The 18,848-nt window shown below is 38.8% G+C and overlaps 1 protein-coding gene across 2 annotated transcripts in view; it reads right to left on the reverse strand.

The window, feature by feature from the left end:
* Positions 1-18,848, reverse strand: part of LOC124621884 (sterol regulatory element-binding protein 1) — an 85,102-nt gene that overhangs the window by 12,970 nt on the left and 53,284 nt on the right. For both annotated transcript variants that reach the window (XM_047147354.1, XM_047147355.1), the window contains exon 14: positions 7,725-7,860. In XM_047147354.1, the coding sequence (XP_047003310.1) occupies positions 7,725-7,860 (136 nt within the window). The remainder of the gene's footprint in view (positions 1-7,724; positions 7,861-18,848) is intronic.

Consider the following 18,848-nt stretch of genomic DNA (forward strand, 5'->3'; position numbering starts at 1 on the left):
TACATAATTTTTGTATGTATAGTATATAAATAAATATGTAATACGCAGGATGGTCAGAAGTAGCTTGAAAAGCTTGCAAGATTGCGGCAGGTAAGTTGTTCTGATAAATAATTGTTAAGAAAAAAATTCGATAAATTATGCAATTTCCAACTTAATTTACATGAAGTTAGCCAATCAGGCCGTTGAGCAAGAAAATTCACACAGGCTGCCAGATACAATTAGTATCATTGTTCTCAAAGTGTAGATGATAGCACATGAGACTGCTCAGCCATTGTTTTGAGTTCTATCCTTACTACCATTCCACGTCCATTTTTTGTATTGCTCTCTCATTTGGTTTTATGAAACCAATTGGGGGACATGTTTGGTAACAACGTCTCTAGTGGGTCGCTTGACTCTGCACATGCAAAGGTCTGATTCGTTAACTTCAATGCTTACTAACTCTGAAGCGGCACAACATACTGAATTTTTTCCTTAACAATTGTTTCTCAGCAGGACCTATCCTGTAACAACCTTAAAAGTTTTTCAGACTGTTTCTGACCAACATGTATAAAGGGGAAATGTTGTTACCAAAAATCTCTAAAAGTTCTTGATCAATTTTTACATCTAAATATAGATCTGCATGGATACTCTGCAAAACACACTTAAGTGCCTGGCAGTGTGTTCATCACACCACCTTCACAATAACACTATTATTCCACTCTCAAACAGCATACGGAAAAAAAGACTCCTATATCTTTCCGTGCGAGCTCTGATTTTCCTTATTTCATTGTGATGATCATTTCTCCTTATGAAGATTGGGGTCAACAAAATATTTGAAAGCTTCTTTGTCTCTGTGTAACTACTGTAGCCTACATCCATTTGAACCTTCATTCTGTTGTCAGATCTTGGTCTCCCTCTCTAATTTTTACCACCTTCATAAAAGTCATGATCAAGCCTAAACTAAAATTTTAGTGCTTAAATAGTGTTACTAATTTCGTGAGAAGATCCCGCCGCAACAAGAAACACCTTTGTTTAATTATGTCCACCCGAAATACTGTATCATGTCCATGACACACTCTCCCCTATTTCTCAACAATACAAAATATCCTACTCTGCTTTGAACTTGCTCAATGTACTAAATCGTATCTGATAAGAATCCCACACTGCACAGCAGTACTCCAAAACAGGACAAACAATCATAGTGTAGGCAGTCCCTCTAATAGAGCTGTTACATCTTCTAGGTGTTTCCACTATTTAGGGTCAATTGCCAATTTTCGCACCATACAGATATCTTATCTACATCCTTTTGCAATTTGTTTTTATCGTCTAATGACTTTTCTAGATGATAAATGACTGCATCGTCTGCAAGCAACCTAAGATTGCTGCTCAGATTATCTCCTAAATCATTTATACAGATAACAAACAGCAGAGGGCCTTGGGGAATGCCAGAAATCACTTCTGTTTTACTCGATTACTTTCTGTCTGTTACTACAAACTGTGACCTCTCTGACAGCAAATCACAAATCCAGTAGCATAACTGACATGATATTCCCATAAGCACGCAACATGATTACAAGCTGCTTGTGAGGTACAGCATCAAAAGCCTTCTGGAAATCTAGAAATGTGGAATCAATTTGAAATCCCTTGCCAATTGCACTCAACAATTCGCATGAGTAAACAGCTAGTTATGTTTCACAAGAACAAAGTTTTCTAAATCTGTGTTGACTGTGTGTCAATGGACAATTCTCTTCGAGGTAATTCATAATGTTCAAACACAATACATGTTAAAAAATCTTGCTCCATGTTGACATTAATAATATAGGCCCGTAAATTCAGTGGATTACTCCTGTTGCCTTTCTTTAATATTGGTGTGACCTGTTCAACTGTTAAGTCTTTGAGTACAGATCTTTTATCGAGTGAGCGATTGTATTTAATTGTTAAGTATGGAGCTACTGCATTAACATACTCTGAAAGGAACCTAATTGGTATACAGTTTGGCTGCAAGACTTGCTTTTATTAAGTGATTTAAGTTGCTTCACTACTCTGGGCATATCTACTCACATTGTCAGCATTAGAATTATGGAATATCTACTTCATCTTCATCAGTGAAAGAATTTCAGAAGGCTGTGATTAATAACCTGTTTTAGCAACAATGTAACTGATATTATCTCCATTCCTATCACGCAGAGAAGGCACTTATTATGTCTTGCTGCTGTTGTTGTTGTTGTGGTCTTCAGTCCCGAGACTGGTTTGATGCAGCTCTCCATGCTACTCTATCCTGTGCAAGCTTTTTCATCTCCCAGTACCTACTGCAACCTACATCCTTCTGAATCTGCTTAGTGTATTCATCTCTTGGTCTCCCTCTACGATTTTTACCCTCCACGCTGCCCTCCAATACTAAATTGGTGATCCCTTGATGCCTCAGAACATGTCCTACCAACCGATCCCTTCTTCTGGTCAAGTTGTGCCACAAACTTCTCTTCTCCCCAATCCTATTCAATACTTCCTCATTAGTTATGTGATCTACCCATCTAATCTTCAGCATTCTTCTGTAGCACCACATTTCGAAAGCTTCTATTTTCTTCTTGTCCAAACTATTTATCGTCCATGTTTCACTTCCATACATGGCCACACTCCATACGAATACTTTCAGAAATGACTTCCTGACACTTAAATCAATACTGGATGTTAACAAATTTCTCTTCTTCAGAAACGCTTTCCTTGCTATTGCCAGTCTACATTTTATATCCTCTCTACTTCGACCATCATCAGTTATTTTGCTCCCCAAATAGCAAAACTCCTTTACTACTTTAAGTGCCTCATTTCCTAATCTAATTCCCTCAGCATCACCCGAATTAATTAGACTACATTCCATTATCCTTGTTTTGCTTTTGTTGATGTTCATCTTATATCCTCCTTTCAAGACACTGTCCATTCCATTCAACTGCTGTTCCAAGTCCTTTGCTGTCTCTGACAGAATTACAATGTCATCGGCGAACCTCAAAGTTTTTATTTCTTCTCCATGAATTTTAATACCTACTCCGAATTTTTCTTTTGTTTCCATTACTGCTTGCTCAATATACAGATTGAACAACATCGGGTAGAGGCTACAACCCTGTCTCACTCCCTTCCCAACCACTTCTTCCCTCTAATGTCCCTCGACTCTTGTAACTGCCATCTGATTTCTGTACAAATTGTAAATAGCCTTTTACTCCCTGTATTTTACCCCTGCCACCTTTAGAATTTGAAAGAGAGTATTCCAGTCAACATTGTCAAAAGCTTTCTCTAAGTCTACAAATGCTAGAAACGTAGGTTTGCCTTTCCTTAATCTTTCTTCTAAGATGAGTCGTAAGGTCAGTATTGCCTCACGTGTTCCAGTGTTTCTACGGAATCCAAACTGATCTTCCCCGAGGTTGGCTTCTACTAGTTTTTCCATTCGTCTGTAAAGAATTCGTGTTAGTATTTTGCAGCTGTGACTTGTTAAACTGATAGTTCGGTAATTTTCACATCTGTCAACACCTGCTTTCTTTGGGATTGGAATTATTATATTCTTCTTGAAGTCTGAGGGTATTTCACCTATTTCATACATCTTGCTCACCAGATGGTAGAGTTTTGTCAGGACTGGCTCTCCCAAGGCCGTCAGTAGTTCCAATGGAATGTTGTCTACTCCGGGGGCCTTGTTTCGACTCAGGTCCTTCAGTGCTCTGTCAAACTCTTCACGCAGTATCGTATCTCCCATTTCATCTTCATCTACATCCTCTTCCATTTTCATAATATTGTCCTCAAGTGCATCGCCCTTGTATAGACCCTCTATATACTCCTTCCACCTTTCTGCTTTCCCTTCTTTGCTTAGAACTGGGTTTCCATCTGAGCTCTTGATGTTCATACATGTGGTTCTCTTATCTCCAAAGGTCTCTTTAATTTTCCTGTAGGCAGTATCTATCTTACCCCTAGTGAGATAGGCCTCTACATCCTTACATTTGTCCTCTAGCCATCCCTGCTTAGCCATTTTGCACTTCCTGTCGATCTCATTTTTGAGACGTTTGTATTCCTTTTTGCCTGCTTCATTTACTGCATTTTTATATTGCTGCTAGCATACTTTATACGTATTACCGGAATCTCTTTGGCGTTTCTGCCAGGTTTTGAGAAAGTTTTGTTGTGGAAACTATTATAAGCATCTCACATTTAAGTCTGCAATAAATTTTGAGCTTCTGTAAAAGATAGTCAGTCTTGGGGATTTTGCATTCATTTAAATTTGGCATGTTTTTTCATTGTTTTTGCAGCACTGTTCTGCATACCAAGGGGGATCAGCTCCATTGTTCGTCAATTTATAAGGTATAAAGCTCTGAATAGTTATCAATACTATTTCTTTGAATTCAGGCCACATTTGGTCTACACTTACATTGTTAATCTGGAAGGAATGGAGATTGTCTTTCAGGAAGGTATCAAGTAAATTTTTATCTTCTTTTTTGAACATGTATAGTTTTCTTTTATTTTTGAAGGATTTGGAGTTACGGTAATCAGTCTCGCAATAACAGCCGTGTGTTCACTAATCCCTGTATCCATTTCCTTGCTTGTTATTAGTTCAGGATTATGCTGAGAGATCCAGTGTGAGTTCACAACCATTTACTATTTAAGATTGAAATAATTTTCAGAGAATGCATTTAGCGTGATTTCGGATGATGTTTTATGCTTACCTTTGGATTTAAACATGTATTTTTGCCAACATATTGTGGGTAAATTGAAGTTGCCACCAACTATAATTGTATGAGTCAGGTACATGTCTCAATTTACAATCAAGATTTCTTTGAACCTTACAACAATTGTATCATTTGATTTGGGAGGTCAGTAAAAGGATCCAATTATTATTTTATTGACCTCTACCCATACTAACTCACATGAACTATTTACTTCAATTGCACTACAAGATAAACCACTTCTAACAGCAACAAATACACCACCACCAACTGTTTTTAGCCTATCCTTTCTGAACACCATTAGGTCCTTTGCTAAAATTTCTAGTGAACTTACCTCCAGCTTTAGCCAGCTTTCAGTGCCTATAACGATTTGAGAATCAGTTCTTTCTATTAGCACTTGAGCTTTGGTACTTTCCCAACACAGCTATGGAAATTTATAACTGTTATACTGGTGATTCCTTGATCTAAGTTCTTCCTGTGTTGGCCTGCACCCTTTCAGACTGAAGTCCTTTTTGTGTTTCCCGAGACCCTCTAACCTAAAAATCTGCCCATGTCCATGCCACACAGCCCCTGCTACCCATGTAGCCACCCCCTGCGTATAATGAACTCCTGACCTATTTAGCAAAATCCAAAAACCCACCACCCTATGATGTAAGCTGAGGAATCTACAGACTATATGGTTGCAGAGCCGTCTCAGCCACTGATTCATAACATCCACTCGGTTCTGTACAACAGGTCCGCAATTGGTCCTGTCAACTGTGCTGAAAATAGTGAGTCCTGCTTTCGTCTTGCAAGCAGGACTGCCAGCCTTTACCACTTCTGGTAACCACTAGAAACCAGAGAGAATCTCTTCTGATACAAAGTGACACAAGTCACTGGTACCGACGTTGGCCACCTGCAATTCCTGAATTATCAATGTTAGCTGATGACACCAGCATCCACATCATGCTCCCAAACTCAATGGTGCCCACAGAGAGATGTGGTGCAGTGGTTATGATATTGCACTTACATTTATTCATTATGGGGTTCAAATTCCGACTACGTTTTCATAAATTAGATTTTGATATAGTGTCTGTAAATATATTAAAGACAAGTACTAGAATACTTCCTTTGAAAAACTCCCTTTTCTTGTTTATTTCAAGACTGAGCATCACTAATTACTGTGTCGTCAATGAGATACTAAACTGTGATCTTCCTCATCCTTAAACTGTATCAAATGACCACAGATAACAATGTTTGCTGTAAATTGTCAACTGGTGTTTAAAATAATCACATTCAATATGTACACTTCTGGACATACTATGGTATTATGTTTCTATGGAGAAGATACAATGGAACCTCACTTAACGAGCACCTCCCATAACTTGCAATTCGCATAATGAGCAAAACAAATTGTAAAGAAAGACTTGCTTAACGAGCAATGTTTCACATAATGAGTAATGACGATTTAGTGTGACATCACCAGCTGTTCGCATGTGGCAGGGGAAACATTAAAGAATACGAAGACCTTCCACTGTCGGCAGTGGCATATAAACAATGTCTTTAGTATGTACTGCAGTCTGGGTTTAGCATTCTTTCACTGCCCTCTTAGTGCAGCTTGGGATCAAACTTTTTCTAAACTTGTTTTCACACATTGTTTTTTGTGGGCAAATTTTAATGGCCTTCGTAGAAATGTCACCGAAGATAAAGCCGCAAGACGATGACCAAAAGAGAAAGGAAGTAGCCTTAGAAATGAAACGTAAAATCACTGAAAAACACAAAAGTAGTGTAAGCATTGTTGATTTATCAGACACATACAATTGGTCTACATCAACTATTTGCACTATCTTCAAGAACAAGGACAAGTTTCAGGAGATAGATACTTCAAAGGGAGGGACAAGAGTATCTAAACTCCTTATATGGATAAATGAAAATCAATTCCAAGGAGGACGAGGAGGAGATTAGTGTTTAACATCCATTCGACAACAAGGTCATTGGAGACGGAGCACAAGCTCGCATTAGCTTTGGCCGGAGTGTGTTGCTGAATGTGACTCTGAGGCATTTGAGTCAGTACCTGCGAAGGCTATAGTCAACAAGATTGTGTCTTTGGCCAAGAGTATATCACTACAGGTGGATAACAATGATATTGATGAGCTCATGAAAGATCACAGCCCAAGAAATGACAACCTAAGAGCTTATCGAGTTGCAACGTATTTCACAGCAGGAAGTTGTGAGAGTTCTTCAGAAGAAGAGGAGGAGGACGAGGAGGAGGACGAGGACGAGGAGGAGGAGGGCATAACAGCAAAGCAGCAATCCTCGGTGTAATACGAGAAATGCTGAAAGCATGGAAATTGGTTGCATCGTACACTGAAAATCATCATCCCAATAAAGTAGTGGTTATGTACGCTGCAAATTTATTTGATGATAATGCTGCGTCGCATTTTCGGCAAGGGTTGAAGAGTCTGCAGAAACAAATGACTACAGATAGCTTTTTAGTAAAAAAGAATTAGTTATATATCATGAATAATAAAGTACATAACATTGCATGTAAAGTTTTCTTTGAATAAATGGCATGAATAAGATAAAATGCATTTTACATTAATTTATATGAAATAAATTGTTTCGTTTAACGAGTGTTTTGCACTATGAGTAGGATTCTGGAACGAAATATGCTCACTATGCGAGGTTCCGTTGTATTGACATCTGTAAAACCAATACTGAGCTTCTCAAGATGACAAAAGCATAATAAAATCTATTTGCAACTGATGACTGACTTTTATCCTGAAAAAATACTACTACAGTTACTGAAAATTACAGGCATGGCTAAAATTGTATCTTCCTTTGCATTATGAAAAAGTAACACTATTTAAACACTAAAATTTTAGTTTAGGCTTCATCATGACTTTTATGAAGGTGGCAAAAATTAGAGAGGGAGACTAAGATCTGACAACAGAATGAAGGTTCAAATGGATGTAGGCTACAGTAGTTACATAGAGACAAAGAAGCTTTCAAAGTTACAATACAAGACGAAAACTGTGTGTACAACAAAACACACACTCAAAAACTTACCTTTTCCACAGATAATTGATCCACGACTATGTCGCTGTCGAAGACTTCTGTCCAGAAGTTGTTGTGTGCGTCCTGGTGCAGCACCAGCCATCATTCGTGCTGTCGCTTCATACAGGAAAACTCGTGCCAATGCAGACTAAAAGAAATCATACCATAAAACAATGCAATATTCACTGCAAAATATGTTAACAACACACCAACTAAAGTAATACAAAATTCATAGTAATTTGTGCTTGGTCTAACGATAAATGAAGATAAAACCATATACATGGCCTGTGGAAAAGAATATCAGCCCAACATGCCATCAATTTTCAGTGTGAATGGACACACATTTGAAAGAGTTGATAGCTTCAAGCATCTTGGTTCCACAGTCACTTGCTTTAATGACATCTCAACTGAAATTAAGATTAGGCTGATATCAGCAAATAAGGTATATTTCTCCTTGAGTAATTTATTCCAGTCAAGACTCCTCAGCCACCCAACAAAATTCACTATTTATAAATCACTTGTTGGACCAGCTCTCACTTATGCTTCGGAAATGTGGCCCTTGACGGAAACCGATGCAAGGCTGCTCGACGGATCTGAGACGAAAGCTTTGAGGAGAATAATTGGCCCTGTGCATATGAGAGAACAATGGAGGAAAAGGTACAACACAGAATTGCACACTATATACGCCGATGCTCCTGTAACAAAAATCATACGATCAGGAAGGATAAGAAGGGCAGGTCATGTGGCAAGAATGGAGGAGTCTGAGGTGATAAAGAATATTCGCTTTGGTAATCCAGGAGGACAAAGAGGCCAAGGTTGACCTCGAGTAAGATGGATGGATGCAGTGGAAGAAGACCTACGGAAGCTTCGATGCAGAAACTGGAGGAGGGTAGCACGTGACCGTGATGGATGGCGGAAGCTCATTGGGAAGGCCAATGTTCATCCTGGGCTGTAGCGCCACAGAAGAAGTAATTTGTGCTTGTGAAACAATTTAAATGCCTTTAATTAGTTGCAAACTTGATGTCATCCCAAATGTACATTTTAAATAGGCACACGGAATACACATCACAACTGCATTTTCTCACAACATATAATGTGACAAAACATGCCTTAAACATCGTACCTACTGAGAACTAGCAACTCCTGTTACTTGCAGTATTTAGTACAAAACTGATTCATACAAATCTGAATAAAAAAAATCATCAAAGGCCATGATACACCTTGCTGTGAACCTTTGTGAGTCAATATTTCCCTTTCAAATCAATTTCTCACTCTCTATTCCTATCTGAATAATAATATCAGAAAATGCCAAACACAAATGATTCAAACAAAGTCCGTAACTAGACACTACAAACAATGGGAGAACAGGAGCATTTCTGCAGTGACAAGCGTTTTGAAACTTCCGTTTTCTCCACTACCATATATCTATTACCAAACACTGTTTGCTTTATCGAGTTTCATCCTGAATTGACATTTTTAAGGCTACAGGGATACTCCAAAAGCACTGGTAGTTTATACGGTATATACAGTAGTAGCCAGACTAACTGACTAGGCCGTATAAGGTAATGATGGTGTAAAATGTGTGTATAGTTGTCACTCCCTGCTGGCTACTTCTGAATAACTTTATGTATGTATTTGGGAGGGAAACAGCTATTTTGGGAAAAGAAAGTGCCAGCCCTGTACCATTCAGCTTTTGCTTTTATCTAATACTTCAAACAAAGAATTTAAGTAACTTTACCCATACAACTATCACCTGTCTGCATACTGACAGTTATTAAAGTTATGCAAAATGTATATTACTGAGTCAAAATAGCCAAACAAATTATAGAAAGAGCTGCTAATGAGGTTTTCTTCTACTGTGCTTTTGAGTATTTGGGAATTTCAATTCCCTGCGAGATGGCCACTGTCATCATGTTATAGACTTTAGCATCAGAATATATAACTATTTTAAACCCTACAGAGGACTGCATAGTGTATATGAATTAGTACTGCAGTTGTGAATTGAACAGTTTGTACTAAATTCATTCTTGTTGTTAACCACAAAAGCCATTATGGGGGATAAGTATTGGCACATAACGAAAGACTCAATTGGTCCCAGAAGAGGCTTCAGCAAGATGTTCTGTTATCAAAATGGTTAAAATGGCTCTGAGCACTATGGGACTTAACATCTATGGTCATCAGTCCCCTAGAACTTAGAACTACTTAAACCTAACTAACCTAAGGACAGCACACAACACCCAGCCATCACGAGGCAGAGAAAATCCCTGACCCCGCCGGGAATCGAACCCGGGAACCCGGGCGTGGGAAGCGAGAACGCTACCGCACGACCACGAGATGCGGGCATTCTGTTATCAACTTCACACAACATGCTTATAGCATGCTTCTGTAAAATAGACACTTTTTTCACCTCAGCTGATTAGATTATACCACAGGATGGTATGTAAAGCTTACTAACAATCTTGGCTGCAGGTCAGCACAATGACAAGACCGTTCTGTGTGCGAAGCAAGAAGACCTGTGCTTTTTGGTAAAATTGACCTGAGTTTCTTATCCCTCTGGATGCCCAGAACTTCACACAGTGCCTCTCCTGTGTATGCCCACCGATCTCTACTTAAGTCACTTTGATTTGTTTGGAATTACAGAATGTTAAGTTTTCACAAGCTAATATATCAACAAAATTGCTCAATTCTCGAAAACCTAATGTAGTTGTGTAGATAAAAAAACCCGTTCTCCAAGTGGTGGCAGGAAAACGCATGTCGAAAGGTATGCAAGTTTTTGGAGCCAGTGGCTCCTCCTCATGGCAGAAGAGTTGAAGGGGAAGAAAGATGGGCGAAGGAACAGGGCTGGTGAGATGCAGTTCAGAAAATTCACCCACAACCCCAGATCAGGGGAGACGTACCAGACAGATTGAGAAGGAAAGACCCACCATTGGGAACTGCATCAAGCTAGGTTTGAAAACTTGAGGGCTTAAGAGTGGATGAAAGGATAATATGGAAGACAGACATTGCTGCTACAGCATCATGCACGAGTTAATAAGAGCAAAAAGCTAAGTGGATTGTGTGTGATAGAGACTGGAGGGGGACGGCGAAAAATAGACAGGTCGGAAAATGAAAAATGTAGAACATTAAAACGGAGTGAAGAAAAGAAAAGTTACAGTGAAGAAATTATGGCCATGTGGGTGGCAAGAACCAAGGGCATGTTGTAGCACCAGTCCCCAACTGCAGAGTTCTGAGAAATTGGTGTCTGGGGGAAGAATGCAGATTGCATGTGATGTGGAACAGGCACCAAGGACACGACTGTCGTGTGGTAGTGCATCCTCTGCAACAGGATACTGGGTATTGCCAGAATACACCCTAAACACATTCATCCGAACTGATAAATTGGTGATAATTATGTCGATGTAAAAGGCTGAATGGTGTCAGGGTGTATACATGGACAAGGGAAAAAAAATCCTGGGTTTTTCCCAGATGAAAATACACTTTTTCCGTGTCAAGTGACAGTATACTTTTTCTCGGCACTGTAAAACATATAAATCCTTTGAACATTTATGGTTATATACACCGACGTAGAATTTCCCGGCACATTAGAAAACGAAACTCGAGGGGGGGGGGGGGGGGGGGCATGTTTTGGAAAGATCTCCGATGTGCAGCAACATGTACGCTGCATATATTCGTGTTACGAAGGTATAAATTCGAATTCCACCAAACACCGCATGTTACTTTCCAAAGCATAGAAATCGAGATTGCGACGCACTTTTCTAAGCCAGTCATAGCTCATATCAAGTGATCTTGCCAGCTGATCACAGCATATAGGACACGTGATGTAGTCAGCCAATAGCAAGATCACTCTTTAAGTGGTGCAAATACAAAAACAAGAAAAGTTAATGGTTTAAATTAATATACATAGTGTTGCTACAAGAAAAAACAGCTTTCACTTATAATATTGGTCTCTAAGATTAATAAGCTACAAGAGAAGCTACGCTTCCACATATAATGTTGATCTTTTTTGTGCATGTTACACTTTAAGATACTTCACACAAATGTGCCAGTAAAATTTTTAATAACGACGTAAATTTCTGATCTTCTGGGCTCAAAATTCGTCCAGATGGTTGTCCTCAAAGAGGTGGTCTTTAAATGAGAGTCAAACGCTCTGTGATTTAAGAAATTCATTGTACATTCTCGCACATAATTCATCTTGCGTAAAAGGAAATTTACTTTGAAAGTAACGCTTTTCAAACCACCATTCACAATATTTTCCTGTGACCTGTTAGAAATTGGTTCATTTCAGCAGTTGCCAGAGAATGCCAGATAACAGGCGTCACTGCACTTGCGCAGCTACGATGACACAGGAAGCCCACTAGTTAACAGTGGGAAATTAAACACTTAGTTTCAAATAAATTGACTGCCTCAGTGCAAAAGGTTAATAAAAGCCAAATCTCTTTAGCAAATCGACAAAAATAACTTCATTGTTCTGCTAGGTGATTAATGCTTGACTGTCAGAAAGGTGGAAATAAAACCTGAAACTAGTAACATATTTTAGCCTTCCATGACTATGCGAACTTATTTTAATTCATTTGACATCTCCCGGCCACAGAAATCCATTTTGTTTTCATTTAATGTGAGAGCAATAAATGAACAGGAAACAGCAAAATCACTAAATGTTAACACTGGTCATGTGGAGACTAACCACCTCTCCACTACACCTCAGACTGCTCTGTGGATCAGTCCCGGATCTCCAATTTTTCCGAACCAGGGCAATATTAGATAGTGGCGGCCAGCCACACATCTGTAGCCAAATGCGGGAGAAGGTACTACTCATACACGACTCAATTGGTTATGCACAAGAGCCCGCCCGCAACTGCTCAAACGAATCTAATGTAAACAGCTGTCACGTCACGCTCATGGGAGGCAATTTGTTGTTAGGAAGCACTGCATAGTATTCCTAAAGCATTTGACACACTTTGTTGTTGGCAGACGCTTGTATGAGCACTTTGTTTTGTTGCTGTATATGGTGTATTTCCTTTGCAACTTAAGTTTTATTTTCGTTTTTTTTTTCTTTCGTTCACGTTTTGTTGCTGCATTATTATTCTGCAGAAGCAGGATACAGTAATATACTTTGTTAGAGTATTCGTTCTTACCAATCAAAAATCACAAAAATTTAACTGATAACTAAAACAATGAAAAATTCCCGGAATTCTAAAAAATTCCTGGGCTTTTCCAGGATGTTCCAGGTCATATACACCCTGAGTGTTTACGTAACAACTGGTATATGACATGTAGTTTCAACTTTTCCAAACTCTACCCCTTTTCCTAAACCTAACCAATCCTTTTTCTTCACCAGTCTTCCTTCCCCTCCAACTCTTCTGCCAGGAGCATGAGCCACTGGCTCCAAAGGCTTGTGTAAGTAATACCTTTTATATGCGTGTTTTCCTGCCGCCGCTTGGTGAGTAGATTTTTTTATCTATCCAATTACATTAGAATATGAGCTTACATAAAATTATGTATTAAGCTTTTGGCTGTGAGCCTGCTGTAAACCTGTTCTACTGTTACCTTGACTGTGTTTGCGCCCCTTTATCAATAAGCAAACACAGTTTTTGATAAGCCCTCCAATGTCCCAGGTAAATCATTTATGTAGAACAAGAACGGGAGTGGGCCACTTACCAAACCTTGAGGCAAAACATCTTTAATATTTTCCCAATCTGAATTTAATATTATTCTTTTCATTTCACTTGCTAAGGTGACATTTGAAGAGAAGCTTGGAGAAGGCCGAGTGTAAATTTCCTTGTCATATTACAGTATTAGGGGTAGTTTTCACCTAATCAGCTACAAACTGGGAGACTAAAGTGATTAGGATGATATTAGTGAGAGTGAATCATGTCACATTGTTCCAGACATCTTATGCAAAAATTACCTTGAGTAGTATCTCAGTTCTGGTAACCAAGAGGCTCAAACTTTTTGATTCAGTTACCATAGAATAGTTAATCAGTGATCTAACGCCATTACAGCATTACTGTATAAGGCTGTAAATAGGAATGTAAAGAAAGATATTTCTGCTCAACAGGTATCACAAGAAACAAATTCAGATAACCTGAGCAGTCAACATGAAACATTCATCTCCGGGGCTGAAAATGTTGAACACAAAAGTGTCTGAAAATGTTGAACACAAATAGACTCAATTCAAGAACAATATACCTTACACAGGTACGCGCTGAGAAAAGATGCAAAGAATAGCAGATATCTAGTGTGGTCTGATAGTTGTGTTAGAAAGCTGCTCTGAAGACAGAGTGAGCATCACTGCAGATTTAAATGTAGGAAAAGACACAAAGACAAACAAAAAAAAAAGCAAAAATTATTGTAAGGTGTGCCACATGTGAGAGACTTTCATTGACTTCAAAAGTAAAATTCTATCTACCAATCTGATAGAAAATCCTAAGAAGTTTTTGGTCTTATGCTGAATCAATAAATGGATCATGGCATACGTTCATACACACTGACCATACTTACATCAAAACAGAAGCGAGGTGTAATCCTGCATCATCTTACTGACAAACGATACTCGCAACAAAAGTAATTTCTATAGTAACAAAATCACAACATAAAATGTCAAATATAAATATTCAGATATTGCGTGTTGATTTGATTTTAGTTAGCATGTGGAGAGCTGAATTGAGGGATGATGTCTGTCTTTAGCACAGGGCAGGACAGCAATCACAGCGCCTCAGTGAGAGGAAATACTTGCTGGGACACAGCAATAAGCATTTCATGGATCGTCACTCTGACCTGGAGGTGTGCAGACACACCGAAAAATTATATAACAACAATACTGAGAAGTTGTAAAGGAAGTTAGAGAAACTTTTGTGATGAAGAATAATCATGAGTGATACTTTATTAGTTTGTCAATGCACACTAAGCGGCACAAAAAACATAACACTTAAGTTTTTTTAAATTAATCACTTATATGACACTAACTTAATACTTAATGATAAAATATTATGTATGGCTTCATCTAGGTATTTAACAATGGATAAAAAAAGAGCTAATAATAGAAGACAATTACAAACAAATTAAGCAAGAGACAGAAAGAACACAAATGGATTCACACTTCAAGCAAATTTTGGGAAAGTTCATGAAGGTAATGTATGTCCATTTTGGTTTTCAACACTTCACTCTTCACTTGACAAACCTCTCTTCATACCTCCTCTTGCACTATCAAGGGATTCAACCTATCAGATATGCTCCCGATTAATGCTGCAACGTCCTCTTGAGGGATCATCTCCCATTTTTTCAGGAGAACCTCCCACAGGCCATCTTGGATCTCTGGAAGGAGCTGATAGACCCTTCTCTCCAGTTAGTCCCATAAATGTTGAATAGGATTCAAATTACAACTTTGAGCATGCCAAGCCATAGCCGAGTCGCCGCTTCATCCAGTAACTCTTGCGCAATTCTCAGAACATGTAGGCATGCAGTGTGATGCATTGGTGTAAAGCCATCACCAATAAATGAAGCAAAAGGCAAAAAACATGATCCACAATAATTTCCTGCACATATCAATGCGCTGTACGACTCCTATGGTCCACGGAGACCAAATTCGTCTTTGCAGTCAGGATGATTCCTGTCCACATCCAAAAACCACCATGAAAAGGTGTCCTGAATGAGAATATGCATGGGGAATACTTTCCAAAGTTCTCCAGAGCCTCTCTCTACCATTAGGGGATTGCAGGTCAAATCAAGACTCATCAATGAACAACATATGCTCCCATTTTTGTACTTTCCAGACACTATATTCCCCGGTGACACAGATGAGCAGTGTAATGCTCTCTTTCTGGGGCTGTAGCAGGTCTTCTCAATTGAAGACTGGTAACACTGACCCCTCAAACTTGGTGGAGTCAATTTTGTGCTTCAGCAGCTGTAGTGTGACAATTGTGAAGACCTTGAATTGATAGAAGTGGTTGTCTCTTGCTGATACTGATCTTATTGAGACTGATCTCAGCTTCCATGTATTGTTGCCAGTTTCCCTCTACCTTCTCACGATTCTAGAAATCGTGAAAGTTTTCGTTCTCACTACTTCGGGGAACATAACGCATTTTGTGGCCACCTCCAGGGCTTAATAGCGTGTTTATTCTTGAAAGCTGATTACGATAATCACAGAAAGACTCTACAAACACATCTGATGGCCAGAGATCAACGCAAGGAACAGCTAGAAGAGTGAGAAACATTATTTCCTCACATCTGGAGATGTGTTTTTCAGGTTGCACAGCTACACTCCAATTTTTTACATCCAGAGCAATGCCAATACAATGCACTGTCAAAAGTTATCGCATAGACTGCTACACTTTGATTAAACAGATAATTAATCATCATTTATTGTGTAGTAAATTTTTTGGTCAGTGTATTTGAAGGACATGGAAATATTTGAACTTTTAACTTACAGTGCGACAGTTATTGAACACTATGAAAAAAAACTTAAATTACATACAAAATATCGTCTGCACACACTTTTTTCAACATTTAAATGTCACTACAGATATTTGGATTCAGGTTATGACATGCGTGCTATCATTGGCGATGAAGTGCTGCAGATGAATAGCGAAATTCTTCATGACCTGCTGAGTGTCAGAACATTGATGCTGCCGAAGACCTGTATGACTGTTTTCAACTCAGTAATGGTTTTAGGGTTATTGCTATACATCTTATCTTTAATATAGCCTCACAGAAAGCAGCTGCATGAGTTCAGATATGGAGAATATAGCGGCCAGTCGAGGCCCATGCCAGTGGCCTCTGTGTACCCCAGAGCCAGAATGCAATCCCCAAAGTGCTCCTTCAGGACATCAAACACTCTTCTGCTTCAATGGGGTCGAGCTCCATCTTGCATAAACCACATTTGGTCAAAATCAGGGTCACTTTGGATAATGGCAAGGTTATCATCTTCCAAAACCATCACATACTATTTGGTATTCGCTGTGCCAAAACAAGGAATACCACAATGATTATTCCGTGACTGAACACTGCACACCACACAGCCACCCGCTGAGGGTGAAGAGACTTCTTGATCACGAAATGCGGATTCTCAGTCCTCCAAATGTGCCAATTTTGCTTATTGACGAACCCATCCAAATAAAAATGGCTCACAAAAACAACGTGTGTATGCATGCACACAGTAATTCCCATCAGGCCTCACAGCCAAACATGCAGATTAAACATCCTAATGCAAACCATTTAGAAATGACGACAATTTTATTTCATGTAGTTCAATCATTGTCGCCCTGTACAACTGGCATGGGAAGTTTTTCCTGGTTAGTGGTGTAGAAGATTAGCATTGTTTGGATTTACTGTAGTAATTACACCTTTGGTCTTTGTGTCTAGAAGATAAGTATTAGAAGTACACGGTCAAACTACAGCTATACATATCCAACAGCCAGCCATGTTAAAAGCAGACACTCATTTAAAATGTACTGTACAACATTCTTGAACTTTATCAATTTATGCTCAATACTTCATACTACAGAAATGTAATAATAAAACATGTTCCAAAAATTGTATAAAATACAAAAGGGGCAGGCTATTTCTGTTTTCTAGTAGGGTCATACTTTTTTTAATTGTCCTAAAAATGTCCAAATGACAGATACTGAAATAAGTGAACACTTCACAGAGGAAAAACCACTGGATCTGATGGGGCACACTTGTGATTCTACACAGAGTATGCACAAGAACTTGCTCCTCCTCCACCAGCAGTGTGCTGTAGGTTTGCTGCAAGAACAAAGCATTGCTAGTGACTGGACAAATGGGGCAGGTTATTTCCATTTTCAAGAAGGAGCATTGGACAGATGCACTAAACTTTAGGCCTGTATCACTGATATCAGTATTTTATATAATTTTTGGAACATGTTTTATTATTACATTTCTGTAGGATCAAAATCTCATGAAAGGAATCAGCACGGATTTAGCAAATAATGGTCATGTGACACCAAGTCATCTTGTTTGTGGACGAGTTGCAGAAGGCAGTAGATACTGGCAGCCAGGTTGATGCTGTGTTTCTTTACTTCCAAAAGGCTAATGTTACAGTTCTGTACTGTCACCTACGAGGGCACTGCGTATCGGACCAGTTGTGTGATTGGATTTAAAAGCTCCTAGCTAACAGATCAGAACAAAACAGAGCAGCCACTAGTAGGGACTAGAAAATTTAACATCATTTTTGGCAGAATTCCCATCTACTTTTGGCAAAGTTTACACCTACTTTTTGCAAACTTCATGTCTATTTTTGTTGAAGTTCATGTCCACTTTTTAATTTTTTTTTTCTAAATGTTTAGCTACACAAATTTTAAAGGTTGCCACACTATTAGTGAAGAACAACAAAGCCTAGTTCTCGGGAATTAACCATAAAAAAAGAAGGAAAAAAAGGAGGAGGAGGAGGAGGAGGTGACTATTTAAACTTTCAAAAACGGTTGTTCTATTGAAAAGCAGCAACATTTTCTCACTGGTAAACTGAAAGTGTCTACAATTTAAGGTGTTTATAGACATTATTTGTCTTTTACTGCCCAATTTGATGATTACAAAATCTGCAGGCTAGTAATTTTGACCTTTCACAGGCATTCATAGCCATGTGACCCATGCTTGACAATACGCCAGATAGAACTAACAAGGTAACTATCGGAGATGTAGAACTGAACATAAAGTAACTCTGTTTTAATGTTAGGAGCAGAATTTTGACACAGTCAAAAAAACATTACAGATTTTGTTTTCCAGTCGCTGTAGCACAGTGTGTGGGCACTATAGGCTATATTGACAGATGGCTACGTGTGTACGCAAGCTAGAAGTTTGACTTCCAGAGGGATGAGGAGCAGTATGGGGAAACAAGCCCTGCCCTTCTTTCATAGGACAGTAGCCTACAGCAGAACTGACACATTGTCATAGGTATTGCCAATCTCTTCTGGTGTTGTAAGGGTCGTAATCAAAATCCTTGATGGACCAAGATTAGTTGCTTCAATTATTTCAAAATAAGAAATTAAAATGATGAGAAACACACAACACAAAGAATGTGGGGATGGCTACCATGCAGCTACTTGTTAAGGTTAGCAGAATGTTGTTAAAATAGTTCAGGTCCAACCTCTAGCGGTATTTGACGCAACCACAGTTCAAAAC

This window comes from Schistocerca americana, chromosome 7, assembly GCF_021461395.2.
Source record: "Schistocerca americana isolate TAMUIC-IGC-003095 chromosome 7, iqSchAmer2.1, whole genome shotgun sequence".
NCBI lineage: Eukaryota > Metazoa > Arthropoda > Insecta > Orthoptera > Acrididae > Schistocerca > Schistocerca americana.